The following is a 13,272-nucleotide window of genomic DNA, read 5'->3' as shown; positions in this document are numbered from 1 at the left end:
AACTGGCAAGCTACTGAGCCCATTCCGGTGGATATCAACTATTCTGTTCCGTTGGTTTACATTTGTGTTACACATGTGCTACCTGCATATTTGGATGCACCGTTCATAATCAGCTTAACATCTATGTCCAGACAATTCGGTCCAAGGGACATTGAAAACGCACTAAAGTCTCACTTCAAACACTCAGATACGTTCTTTGATAAGGTTTGTTGTCTATTTTTAGACAAGTCTCGCAGGTTAGGGCTGAAAACAGTACACAAGAGAGACAAAAAAGCATAGAAAACGAAGCAAACTCTTTACTGAACTCCCTGAGGGAAAGAATTGTTTATGCACATGAATCTTGAAACTGTATCACTTGACGTGTTGCGTCGCGAAAATCGACAGCTTGCAAAAATTAGGAATGGTGAGTTTGAAATGTGCAAATACAGCATGCAGAGAGTTTGCTAAAACTCCATAAGATGCAAAAAGTTAACCATGACCTTTTGACGGAGAATGCCAGACTCAAAAAGAGCTATAGACTCTATAAGGAGGCACTGGCAAAACAAGAGGCTGCAAAACCCCTCCAAGTTCGTATAAAGGTGGAGCCAAATTTTACTGCGTTGGTATGCATTTCTTTTGCGATTCCAGCTGACGTTGAATACAAGGTGATTATAATAGAGTCAAAAGGTGGAGTTGTTGAAAACGCTTCGACCGTTTATACAAGAGACAAGGTTTTGCTCAAGGACCTTGAACCACAGAAAAAGTATCATGTCACTGCACATTGTACTGTGGAAGATCAAAAGTTTAATGGTCAGGCCTGGTTCGTGTATGATCAATCCGAGTACACACTCAGGGTACAAGTTGACGAAAATGTCTACAAGGAATGTAAATTTAACAAGACAGACAATGCCGAAGTTGTTGCAACAAAATTTATCGGAGCAAATGGACTCAAGGGTCTCATCAAGGAAGCATTGAAAAAGTCTATTAATGAGATGATTGAATCAAATGAGACCACAAGAGTGGTTGATGTAATGGATTTAGTCGATTAAATGTCCATTTATACATTGATTCTTCCTCATTATTGCATTCTCATAACATCACCTACTAATTCCAGCAACTCTACATTCCGTCTGTGAAACCTTGAGGATGTGAGCTACTTGAAACATGCATCTTGAATGGTGAATAATACTGGAGCATTAAAGTCCCGTGTATAGAGTGGAGAGGGTCTCTTTAATTTATGACCAAGGATAATGTAGTATATAATGGTGTGAACGACAGGTAAGATTACAAGATGACAAAGGATGTCAAAGGATGGACTTCAGAAAGGTGCCATGTTCATGGCAGGTCTGACTCTTTTGCAGTCTCTCCGTGTGGCTTTAACTGGAGCAAAGTTTGCAATGGATAGATTTAAAATTCCTCAACAACATGTCAGTTCGTTCATTAACATGGTCCATAATCCTATGGAACTTGCAACGTTTACTGGGATCGTTATTATAAATATTCTTTCGTGGACAGGCGAATGGTTTAACAAATCTTCCAAGTGGTTTGCCATATTTACTAATGCTACACTATGCTGTTCATTCATCCTACTTCTCTACGCATTCACTTCTGGAGGCTCGTTGGGTAATCTCACCTTTTACTACTGGACCATTGTATTCGTCTCATTTATCTATGGACTGAATGTGGCAGCTGTGATGAATGTTGGAAGTGCAAATGCTTCCTTTTTCAATGTAGGAATTCCTCTCTCTGGTATCCAAGTTTGCATCTACTACTATGTCTTTGCTAAACTTGCTGAGAGGTATCAGTGGTCAAACATTAGTTACAGGATTATATTCTGGCAACTCGTCATTGCAATAATTATATCTGCAGCTTCCGCTATTGTATGGATTGCTGTTGCTACTGGTCCTATTGATAATAGTAGTAATCCTGGTCAATATATTGGTTTGGCTGGTGTATCTCCAATTTTAATGGGAATGGTGGGTATGGGTGGTATCTATGCCTTTTATCCTGCTATTGCACCTTATAAATTAACAGATGTTGGCACTGGATATACTATTGACCTGGTGGTTTTATTTGTTAGTGCAGTACCTGGTATTTTAATTGTCATCCTATGCGCTTGTAGCATTGGTCCAGATCGCCCATGGAATACTAGTGGACATAAATGGTGGCATGCTGCTTGGAGTCTAGCACTTCCACATATTACTGCTATGGTCTTGTGTTTGTGCACACTTCATTATCCAGATAGTAGACTAGCTGCCTCTATAAAGAGCAGCGGTTTAAAGGTTGGAGTGATTACTGTGACCTTAAAATTTTGTGAGGAAGGATTAAAGGCTGTGTCTTATGCCGGTTCTGGTAAGCAAGTAGATCAGTGCAGCGAAGGTATTATTTCATCCTTGAATACGTTCACATCCCAAGGTTTAATGATCATCTTGGCCTTTACTGGAGATGGTTACCTGAAGACCTACTCTAAATATGAACATGATCGGAGTAAGTGGCCTACTAGGAATTTTGGCTTCTGGAGGTCCATCTCTTACTGGGCAGGTAATGGAGCGTATGTGGCATGTAAGAGTGTCAAATCATCCTTTACCACTAATGTTAGATGCAAAGTTTTGGGTAAATCAGAAGCTTTACTTATCGTCTATGCGGACGAGGAATTTTAGTGGATGCCTACTAGGGATCTGTCATGTTTAATGGGCTACTAGACTACTCACTCATCCCTGAACATTCGTCCATGGGTAAAAGTCTAGTGGAGAGTCTGGGAATCCTACTGGACTGCGAGGACTCATACTGAGGGGATCTCCAATGCTAAAGAGTTATGCTCATGCTGTTTGTCAGTTGTCTGATAGAGACAGTTGGCCTACTTCACGTTATGGGTTTTGGAGTTCTTGGGGATATTGGTGTAAATGTGGTTGTCGTGGTCTTTATACCAGTCTTCCTAAACTATTGACTTTTGATATGAGGACTACTTTGACTCATAAGGATGATCATTTGTTTATTTTAGTTACTTGTGACTTGCCCCCAGATGAATAGTTTGTTGATACGTAATGTAGTTTTTTTATTATTTCTTGAATGGTACTATATAACCACCAGACAGTAGACACTCTCTGACGGTAAGCTGCGGAACAGGCGTGTGGAAGTGTGATTTGGAGACAACGCCGTCTAAAATGGCAGCGCTAATGGAAGACAATTTATTCATGGAACTACCAACTTGACATCCAGACTGCAATGCGGAATGGCTCATTCACCCGCTGTAATCATAGTTATAAAGCGGGATCCTGTTTATTACTGTAAAGGTCCTGATATGTTTATAAAGGGGACAAAGCTGTAGGAGTGTAGATGCTGAACGGAGTACTCTTATAAATGCGCTTAAGATAATTTACTCACCAACGAGAATTACTATAGCGTAAAGGGTGCTAATCTCCAACCGAATCGCTCCTAGCCTAATGTACCGCTCTAGCAGTTCCCTCACTTAGCACAAGTAGATAACCATTAATTCTCCTTCAACTAGCTCACTAAGTAACAGCATAGAGCACATTCCACGAGATGTATAGACTCCCTTGGCTATGCTAGACCTCGCTCTGTCCCGACCAGTGCAGTCCATAACCTACAAAATACTCTCGATTGAGAGTCAGAGAGTGGTGATGTCCAAAATGTAAATGTGCAATTTTCCTGTAATTTCTCATCTATACATTTCCTCTGGCCTCCACAGCATCAATAACTCAACTAGGTGGCGTTAACCAAAATCCCCTCTTGTTGACTCTGGTCATCCGTCTGTCTCGTGTAGACTCAATCACCGAGGAATTTTCTCCTCTCGCGAGATTTGCTCCATATTTTTTATCATCCTCAAATGGCACAGATGCTCGCATTTTAGATGTGAATCATCTGTACGGACCGCTCCGAGATCATCTGATCGTCCATTCGTCTCCGCCCTTGAATGGGGATGGACCAAGTGAAAGCTTCTCCTTCAGTGCCACTTTTAAAATGTGTACGGTACTATTTTCTTGACTTTGTCTATTTAATCAACATAAAGGACGCTCTCAAACTTCTTATATCGTATTGTATCTCTAGTATTCTACAATGATGAACTATATGTACCGCATACGTTTTAATTACTACCCAGTGATGCATATCCTGAGTAGGCATCAGAGGGAACAACTAGTTGACCAGCTGTTCTCACACAGAACACAGCTGCAGACCAGATTTATACAGAATAGCCTCTTCTATGACAACAAGATGAGGAAGTTTAGCACTCTCGTGCAAAACCAGGGCTCTCTCTACGAAAAAACAGCAAAGGCACTTGAAACTGTCGATGGGAGGTCACTTCCAACGGAATACGCGCCCGGATACAAGTCATGCAGAATCTTTGACAACCCAAATATCGTAGAGACAGTGCATCGAGAAACACCCCTGGGAAAAATCTATCGTTATCTGGATATCACTGGAGCATTAACAAAGTTCAACAGCAGGAAGATGCATCTGCTTAGGTCACGTCCGCTCACCCGCAGCTACATGACTTATCTTACAGAAAATGAGAGGAAGATGGGACTCGTTATGGAATGGGTACTCTGCTTCTTGGTCCTCCTTTGCATTGTCCAGGTTATATGGGAGACTCGCGAACATCACGACAGACCCTATGTAATTGCTGGAAAGGGTTACGAATTTACAGGAGCTGGACCTGTGGAACTCAGATGGCATGGCAGTTTCCCACTCCAGTATCCAAAGGGAAGATGTAAGGAATGCGAGTTCTTCGAATTTGAGTGTAAAAAGAGGTGCTTTGACGCCCTCATAAAACAGGGACATACCTTCATCATGGGCGACCCATACCAGATTCCAAGAAGGAAACTCTTGCCAACTCCATACCCTCCCTGTGAATAAATCTCGTCTGGTTTGTGGACAAACGTCTATCATTAAACTTTAATGGCTAAAATTCCTATATCTAGGGCAATCAACTTGTACAATTTCTAATGTACGTACGTACTAGTCAGTCTAATTAATGTGTGCCGGCCCAAGTATCGATGCTCTCCGGAGCAAAGCTCCGGAAATTTCAAAAATACTACAACAAGGAGAGTCTCTGTTGGATCCAACCCTCGAAGTCCACTTTCCGGAGCTCTACAGTAATGTCATACTCCCGGATGTCCGTGTGTTGCGCTTAAAGACAAATTTGGATAGGATAAATCGAGTTCTGAGGCTATCAAAACCTTCAGTAGCTGCTATGGAAGATGTACTCTGTAAATTGGAGGCTTTAAAGGCCAGAATCTCAGAGTCTCGTGAAAAACTCCAACGTGTGGCGATTTCTACACAAATTGCTCATCTAAGACAACTGGAGGAAGAAATTAAAGGGTGTGAAAAGAAACTTAATTCAGTAAACCGCCTGGTCGATCGTCTTGACCCAAAAATAACCTCCATCGACACAGGGGATGACACACAGCTGGAGTCTCTTTTGGAGTCTGCAGAGAAAATGGTGGAGTCAAAGCAATTCTGTGACTCTTTAAACTCTATTCAATCGTTAGATACCTCAGATTTGGTAAAGGAAGTTTCAGAACGCATAGAAACCAGTCTAGATAGGATCTGCGAACTATCGCTTTTGTGGCTACAGAAGGAAACTTATCGGCTCTACAACACTGAGGACTCGATAATTCAGCCATTTATCATTTGCAATAATTCTAGCGTTGAGTCACTGTTCGAGATGGATGCTACTCGCAACAGCGACTCTGTGAGTAGTGGCACTGAACAAGGGGGCGTGCATGCCTCGGCCGTACGCATCCTCAGTGTGCTACGTACACGCCAAAAATACTTTGGGATTTTTATGGACAATATCAAGGACCTGCTAACCCATTTATCGCAAAGGAGATTTAACAATCTGCTAATATATGCAGGGAAGGATATGTACGATATTTTCATGAATCTTCAACTTATTCTAACAATGATAAAGAGCTCTGTAACTGCCCTATACAAAAATGCAAAATTGGAAAGTGAGGACCCGGTAATTCTTATAAATGCAATATCCCAGCAACTCCTTGGTACTCTGGAATCAAAGCTGGATCAGCAAATTCCAGAAACGTTCGAAGGAGCACTTGAGCTATTTAGGAACATTCAGATATGCCATTTTTATAGAGATAAACTAGAGTCTGTGCTAAAGGAAGAAGATGCAAGCAGCGAAAAATCCCGCAATCCAATCTTGGCATTCCTAGATGAAACATGCAACGACTGGAGAAAAAATTTCCATGTACTGGTAGAAAATATACAAAAGGAAATGGGTGGTCCAGAGACTGGCGCACCTGTCATGTCTCTATTCTTGCACAAACTAATTGATATTCAACTTGAATTTACAGAGTCTAGAGACTTGCACAGCATTTTGGAAAAAATAAACGCGCTTACGCTTTGCACAACTCTTAGCACAACCTACCAAATTTTCAAGCCCCTTCAGTCTAGTATAGTACCACAGCAGTTTAAAAATGCTATAAAGGAAAGGCTTGATGCGCAAATACAAGAGGAATACACAATAGCATCTGAGGCTATTTTAAACGAGTTGAACATAACAAAAAACAATCAGGAATACACATGTAGTGATGAAAGTGTATCAAATCGCATATCTTCCATTATATACTCTGAAAGTTTGGAAAGCTTTGAGGTGCTACATAATGTTTCTCTTCTTCCCGACCCAGTCAAACGCCTAATTTTACAGAAATTGTATCTACTTTTGGTGGATGTGTACAAGAATCTGAATGGAGATTCAACCAAAGTTAAAGAAATGACAGATATGGTTAATGGATTTCCACACTCCCTTTAGTGTTATACTAGATGGCTTTCTATCTCTGGTGCATATTTAGCATAGTCTTGATTTGAGTTTTTAAATGCTGTTTACAGGCGGTGAGGGTAAATTGGTCATTATGGCTGCTGTATACAACTTGCCTTATTGGAAATTTCATTTTCAAGTCCTTTGGTGGCTATGATAAAACTGCGATTAATGGACGTGTAAGATCTGACTAGTCTTGGAAAAAAAATCAAAGAGAAAGTAACCCAAGAGATTCAGGTGTTCTAAATGTGCATCATGCTCTGCATGCAAAATGTAATTGTCTCAATTTTCGATGGTAACTCTAGTCTGGAAAGTTGGCAAGGGGAGAGCACCTATACAGTAACTATCTTCTAACTGTCCCCTGAATAACAATGCCATGAAGGTATTTTTAAAGTAGAATTGTGGTCATATCTCTGGTATTACCTTTGAAGGCACAATTTTTACAGTCACCGTTTCCGTTTCTTTGTTACACAATACCTTGTTTGACCTAATATGCATTGGAATTTCAAAATTCAATGGGGTCTATAGAAAAGTTGTCCATAAAATTTTGGCAAACCATAAGTTAAACTGGAGTCTGATAATAAAATAAGGAATATGAAGTCGTCTACAGTTTTGTACATGCTGTTGCTTGTCAGATTGTGTAGTTGTAAAGGCCCTGATAATCAGGCCGGAGATACAAAAGAGGATCTATCCGCAAGCAGTGCTCAGGCCAATCAAAATGTTCAGGAAGCCGAACAATCTGGAAGTGTTTCCAATTTAGACAGTATTTATATTGACAATCCTGACGGAAGGCTCTGTAGACATTTTGACTTTCACTTGGATTCTATCCCAACCAGACTTGTGGTTGTACAAAATAAGATTGCGAACAAGGTGTTCTTTGAAAAAGAGACGATTTTTGCTACTAAGCCTGGTGAAATCATAGAGTTCATTCAGATCTATATGGATAAGGACAAAAATCCTGGACTAGCATACATTGTAACAAGCGCTTCTGGAACTCTACTTGGGAAAGTCCTTGGACCTGGTGAGGGTAAGTGGAAGCTTTTTGAAGGAAATTACCACGAAAAAATTTGCTCCATGAGAAATATTCAGGATTCTTCATCTGATTTTATCCTGGATTTAGACGATAAAAAGGACACTGATGAATGTAAAGTAATAGAAGTAGAACTATTGGGAGTACCAAGTTATCTCTACTTTCCAAAGCTCGGACAGAATGCGGATAAGGTGATACATGGGGAGCAAGTGATATGGGAAAGTTGTGGGATTGAACGACTAATGCACTGTGATATGTATACTGGCAGAAGTGGGCAACCACTTCTTCTCGTGGTAACAAACAACGGTGACCAAGATCACTCGTATTTCCTCGAGAAGGAGGACGGAGAATGGAAACCTATTGATTTAGACAAGTTCTCTAATAAATTTAAGGACATGATAACTGAATTTGTAAAGTTAAATTATCAAGTAGTATAAAATAGTGTAAATGTCCATTGTATGGGCTATTTTTACTCTCTCTACCTCATGGGGATAACATACGATTACTTATTCCTCTAGGAGAGAATATACAAGATGTGGGAATACGGGCTAAAGTATTTAAGCTATAACCGAAAACTGACAATCTGATTATTTTTCATAAAAGGTTTATACCTGGTCATACAATAACTAAATGTAAAATCTATGATCAAGAGTATTTATTATGCATAACAGTGTATATAATAGGAAAGTGTGTCTTGTAAAGTATTGTCCTGCACACAAAAATTCCGGCAAAAGGTTCTGAAATTCTCATAAACCCTGGAGAATATACTAGTAGACTCTGGTACAACTGATGGCAAAGATCTTGAGGATAGGGAACGACTACTATCAATCCTAGTGAATGATCTACCGGAAGAAATGTTTGTAACCTTATCCCAATCAGAATCTGATGACGTCTTTATGCTTGGCTCACTCCACGAACAATCATAAACTTTTTCATGCTCTTGTCCTGCGTTCTCTGGTGTCACAGTACTCTCCTTTTTGGGTTTGGTAATCATTGAGTTCATACCAAGATTGTCTGTTTCCTTGGAAACCTGGACCTTGTTAGTGCTAACCTTTTCAAACATACTCTCAAATTTTTCCTTAGTTCTTTCTGCAAACAGTAAGTGTTCCTGAACTGTTTTAGAGAAAATAAATGGAAAGTTTTTTATTGCTCCTGTTTCTCTCTTTTCCAATGCAACTTTGGCCGGTGTAAAATGCCTAAAGAGTGGTAAATGATATTTATCTCTTGTACGTTCCAATTTTCTTTTATGTGCATTTAAAGATAGCTCAATGTTATTGATATGTTCCGTCCTTCTTCTATGATAATTATCATTATCCATGACCCCTTTCAACAACTTTTGAGCATTTAAGCGTGTCATTTGCAAAATCTCATTGTGGGTCATTCCAGGTTCAATCGCATTTGCGGTTCTGTGAGCATTGTTACTGCATGACTCAGTGACAGCTCCTTCTTGAATATCTTCAGTTGTAATTACAGATTCCTCAATAACATCGGTAACTTTCTCGTGATTGTCAGCTTTTTCCTCCAACTCTTGAGCTTGTTCTACTGGATTCTCATCAGAACTATCCACAGAAACAACATCTTCCTGTGGAATGTTTGGATCCTCAAACTCTATGCCATCAGAATACGAATCTTCCACATGTATAACTTCTACCTCATCATTAAAAACAACCTTTTCCATCTTATGACGCGGTTTTTTTGATTTCTTTGGCTTTGAGCCTTTATTCTTTGAACGATGTTCATTCATGTTATTGTGGCCAAATATTAAATTTTAAAAACTTTAATACAAAATACGCAAATTAAACTTTGATATAGTTAAAAAACAAATTACAGTGGGAGCTGATGTGAAACGTGTTTTTTCAATTAATTTAAAGTGACTGAAAGGTTTGTGCAACAAATTTGCACAAATCCCCATCCGTGCCCCGTCGACAAATAGGTAGATTATTGGCACATCTCAGGGTAGTCCAGATTCCTGCTCCACAGTATGATTTTATTGTTTATATATGTTGTTTTTATTGAAAAATGACGTCTGATATTGCTGCAAAGGGGTTTATTGAAGATATATATGTCTACTAGACCTCGGGAGTAAAAATTGCATGCAGATGTCAGTGGCCAAATAAAGAGCATTTCATTGGTAGATGATGCTTTAAACTATTTTATAATGGGTAATTACGAAGTATCTTACTTTAATCTTCACAATTGTTTATACCCTCAGTTAGTAGACTACTCCTTACACATTATCAATTTATATTCTCTCCTTTTCAGAGCACAGAACTGTGTACATTCGTGTTAAATAATTCCGTATTTATTCTTAAAAAATGAGTTATTCAAAGTTGTTAAGTGGTGACTTTTTTGAATCGCAAAATGTATTCACTGTGGACTTAGGCCAAGAAGAACATTATCTTATCCCTGAAAATCCTGATGAAATACCGGTATTCATGTACTCAAACGATTATATTCCAGGATATAAAGTGTATCAACATCATATAACGTTGTTAATACAGTCATGTTCCTACAAAGTACGCAGATTTCTTTACAATGGAGTAGAGCAAAAACTACCAACAAACCTCGAAGGTGTATGGTCTGTTTTTGTCCTAGTCCCACGAAAAGATTGCTCAAAACTCATTGTAAAGGTAAACGTATCAAGAATTTTGAATATGCATATACCACACTGCTTTTCAGTCTTTTTCGTAAGGGAAGCAGATGATGAATGGGCGATATACTTGTGGAAAGAATGCACCTGTACTGCTGAAGATTTTCAAAAGATCTTGGACGTTTTTAATATTTCACTAAATCCAGAAGACCCAGAATTTTCCGATGGGAAGTTGGAGAAGTTAAAACTTGAAGATTTTGAAAGTAAAGTCGAAGAGGTTATACTCCCAGAGAGTCCTCAAAAAAAGAGCATATGGTCTCGTTCAATTAAGAGGATATCAAAAATTTGCAGTTAGAGGCTATACTTCGAATTTGGTGTGCATGTGTCCTTCCTAACCAAAAAAATACTTTGGCCGTAATTTCTGTATTTGTGATACAAATACCCGACACAAGGTAACTGGTGTTTACTCATTTTAGAAAATATCATTTCTGTGTATAGCATAGATAATTGTCAATAAATAGTCGGTTTTAGGAAACTATAAAGCTGTTAATCACGAGCTAGTAGAATAACGATCATAAGACACAATGCAGACCCTTCACTTTATAGCTTTTATATCGTCAAAAGGCCTTATTTCTGCGTTTAAATTTCAATAAAACCTTATTTGCATATATATCTTTTATTCGCTCTGTACAGTCTATAGTGCTTGCGCAAGGCCTAACATAACTAGTTGATGGTTTCCATAGAGTGAATTAGACAGACAAATTATAGCAGTAAAGATATAAACCAATTTAGGTAGGTAAACAAATATTCTACACAGTGCTTTGCATAAACAGTACCAATGCTTTTTGAAATCGGTTCTGTAACAACAAGTGCATGCACCAATCGTATTTTGTACCCCAGTGAGATCTTGGATAAAGATGAATTCTGGAAATAGCACATCATGTTCTGTGGTAAGATAGTGCCAACCTCATCCAATTAGCTATAGTATTCCATTTATTCGTGCTATTCACAGTTACAATGATAGATGATTTGGGAATAGTCGTTCCTTAAGCTAGAAATTTCTGGAAATGTGGGAAGAAAAGGCTCTAATTTAAGCATCTATTTGGTTTATAAAAGATTTATCATAATCTAAATGATCCTTTGGATTGCACTTCTGAACATTTTATAAAGGATACACATTTTTTCAGGTTTTTATCGTTAACTTTCTTGCAAAATAAAGAGATAACAGTTCACAAACATCTGATACATCACCACAATGACCTATTCTTATTCATTCTGCATGGGGTCATATATTCTGTGAATAATATGTTTCAGTTCAGAGCATATCTCTCCTGCATAAAAGTCTTGTAAATTTGTTGAGACACTCGTTCATCTCGGTATTTTATCGTGCTAAGAGGGCCATTGCACAGTGTGATTTGTGCATTAGATAAATTTGCAATTGAAAATTCGTTTATTTAAAGGGCAATTTCATAAGCATAAATAGGACTGTAAATTTGAGAGGATAACTTTAAAACTGTGGAAATAAAGTAAATGTTTTGGATGTTACTGTGGAGATTTCTCTGGACACTGGAGAAAAGACTAACGAAAAACATTGACAAGTGATAACTCTAAAGAGAGAAGATAATCCTAAAATACTGGAAAATTATCAAAAAGAAACCACTTGAAGGATACGAGTTATACGACTATTTAAGGCCAAGTAATTCTTGGTGGACTTAGTACCTTGATTCCGTTCATCAATAGAAAACCTCAGACTGGATCATTGTATTTCAATACCATAGAAAAATACGTGTTGTATATTGGTTAAAATATGTTGGAAATTTATTTCCTTTTATAATTGGACTAGGCTCAGATAATAACAGAAGTTACTACAAGAGATCTGATTTAAGCTCTACTAAATGGGAAGATGGTGGTCCAACGCACCCTTAGATCTTTCAGAGTATAAAAGAGAACTTTACATGCCAAATAAGCGTTTTAAAATGTTACGGTACTAAATTTTCCCCGTGAAAGTGGCCCTTATTGTGGTCATCCGTTTTTATATTCTTCCAACAACCCTGGTACTGCGTGCACGGGAAAAAATGGTTTTATTACCATAAACATGACTTCTAATAATGAAAAGGATACACACCAAAGTGTGGCCATGGTCATAAAGATTTTAATCTGCATGGGACGGAGAGAAGTGCATACCATTCAACTCACCCATACTTGAAAAGGTATGTCATAATATATCCGCAGATTATCGGTCTGATGATGAGAAACATAAAACCCACTTGCTATCAAAATTGATATTTGAGATAAAACGGCTCGATATACACTCAGGGATGGGATACAAGGAGAGTAAAACTAGCTTTAATGAGCTACTTGGTAGGGAAAATTGCATATACAGCAGTACAGTACCGTTAAAAGCAGACAAACAACAACAACAAATCATACAGTTGGTGGAATGTCCCTAAGTGAAAGAAATATCGGACAGTACCTTGAAGGTTACCAGAGGAGGTACTAGTATTGGTCTCCCTTTAGGAACTTGTTAGCGACCCAGACAATAGCTTCACACGGCTTTTCGTGATATTAGCCTAGCCATTATATCCTTACTCTTGACACAAATGTTTATCCAACAATATTTCCAGTTGGCACTAGTCCCGTAGATTCTTTGCTGAGCATATCCAGAGATTTGATTTCATCATCCTTGCAGCCACAAATCCTGGTCATATAGACATTAAAACCATGATAAAGCCCATTTATTCATTCCATATGTCCATTTGTTTCTACACATCGGTTTGCAGATTGTAAAAGCCTCCGTATCTCCCTTTACCGTCATACATAATTGTTCTGCCAGCTAATTGCCACAAAATTACCTTTAGAGGGTCCGGTTGATTTCAT

The 13,272-nt window shown here is 38.5% G+C and overlaps 8 protein-coding genes across 8 annotated transcripts; 7 read left to right on the top strand and 1 right to left on the bottom strand.

Moving 5' to 3' along the window:
- Positions 1–123: 123 nt before the first annotated feature.
- Positions 124–344, top strand: BEWA_009090 (hypothetical protein; the record flags this gene model as incomplete). Its single annotated transcript, XM_004831106.1, has 2 exons — positions 124–204; positions 237–344. 2 exons carry the CDS (start codon positions 124–126, stop codon positions 342–344), a joined length of 189 nt encoding a protein of 62 aa, XP_004831163.1.
- Positions 345–458: 114 nt separating this feature from the next.
- BEWA_009080 (hypothetical protein) lies at positions 459–1,028 on the top strand (the record flags this gene model as incomplete). Its single annotated transcript, XM_004831105.1, has 1 exon — positions 459–1,028. The coding sequence occupies one exon, from the start codon at positions 459–461 to the stop codon at positions 1,026–1,028; it is 570 nt and encodes a 189-aa protein (XP_004831162.1).
- Positions 1,029–1,280: 252 nt separating this feature from the next.
- Positions 1,281–2,639, top strand: BEWA_009070 (hypothetical protein; the record flags this gene model as incomplete). The annotated part of the gene is made up of 1 exon (XM_004831104.1): positions 1,281–2,639. The coding sequence occupies one exon, from the start codon at positions 1,281–1,283 to the stop codon at positions 2,637–2,639; it is 1,359 nt and encodes a 452-aa protein (XP_004831161.1).
- Positions 2,640–4,056: 1,417 nt separating this feature from the next.
- BEWA_009060 (hypothetical protein) lies at positions 4,057–4,854 on the top strand (the record flags this gene model as incomplete). The annotated part of the gene is made up of 1 exon (XM_004831103.1): positions 4,057–4,854. The coding sequence occupies one exon, from the start codon at positions 4,057–4,059 to the stop codon at positions 4,852–4,854; it is 798 nt and encodes a 265-aa protein (XP_004831160.1).
- Positions 4,855–4,972: 118 nt separating this feature from the next.
- On the top strand, positions 4,973–6,769 carry BEWA_009050 (hypothetical protein; the record flags this gene model as incomplete). Its single annotated transcript, XM_004831102.1, has 1 exon — positions 4,973–6,769. One exon carries the CDS (start codon positions 4,973–4,975, stop codon positions 6,767–6,769), a length of 1,797 nt encoding a protein of 598 aa, XP_004831159.1.
- Positions 6,770–7,369: 600 nt separating this feature from the next.
- BEWA_009040 (signal peptide-containing protein) lies at positions 7,370–8,445 on the top strand (the record flags this gene model as incomplete). The annotated part of the gene is made up of 1 exon (XM_004831101.1): positions 7,370–8,445. The coding sequence occupies one exon, from the start codon at positions 7,370–7,372 to the stop codon at positions 8,240–8,242; it is 873 nt and encodes a 290-aa protein (XP_004831158.1). The 3' UTR covers positions 8,243–8,445.
- An 18-nt stretch (positions 8,446–8,463) lies between these two features.
- BEWA_009030 (hypothetical protein) lies at positions 8,464–9,549 on the bottom strand (the record flags this gene model as incomplete). Its single annotated transcript, XM_004831100.1, has 1 exon — positions 8,464–9,549. The coding sequence occupies one exon, from the start codon at positions 9,547–9,549 to the stop codon at positions 8,464–8,466; it is 1,086 nt and encodes a 361-aa protein (XP_004831157.1).
- Positions 9,550–10,120: 571 nt separating this feature from the next.
- BEWA_009020 (hypothetical protein) lies at positions 10,121–10,750 on the top strand (the record flags this gene model as incomplete). The annotated part of the gene is made up of 1 exon (XM_004831099.1): positions 10,121–10,750. One exon carries the CDS (start codon positions 10,121–10,123, stop codon positions 10,748–10,750), a length of 630 nt encoding a protein of 209 aa, XP_004831156.1.
- Positions 10,751–13,272: the final 2,522 nt, after the last annotated feature.

This window comes from Theileria equi, chromosome 3 (genome assembly GCF_000342415.1).
Source record: "Theileria equi strain WA chromosome 3, complete sequence".
NCBI classification, from domain to species: domain Eukaryota; phylum Apicomplexa; class Aconoidasida; order Piroplasmida; family Theileriidae; genus Theileria; species Theileria equi.
This window is presented reverse-complemented; position numbering and strand designations above follow the sequence as displayed.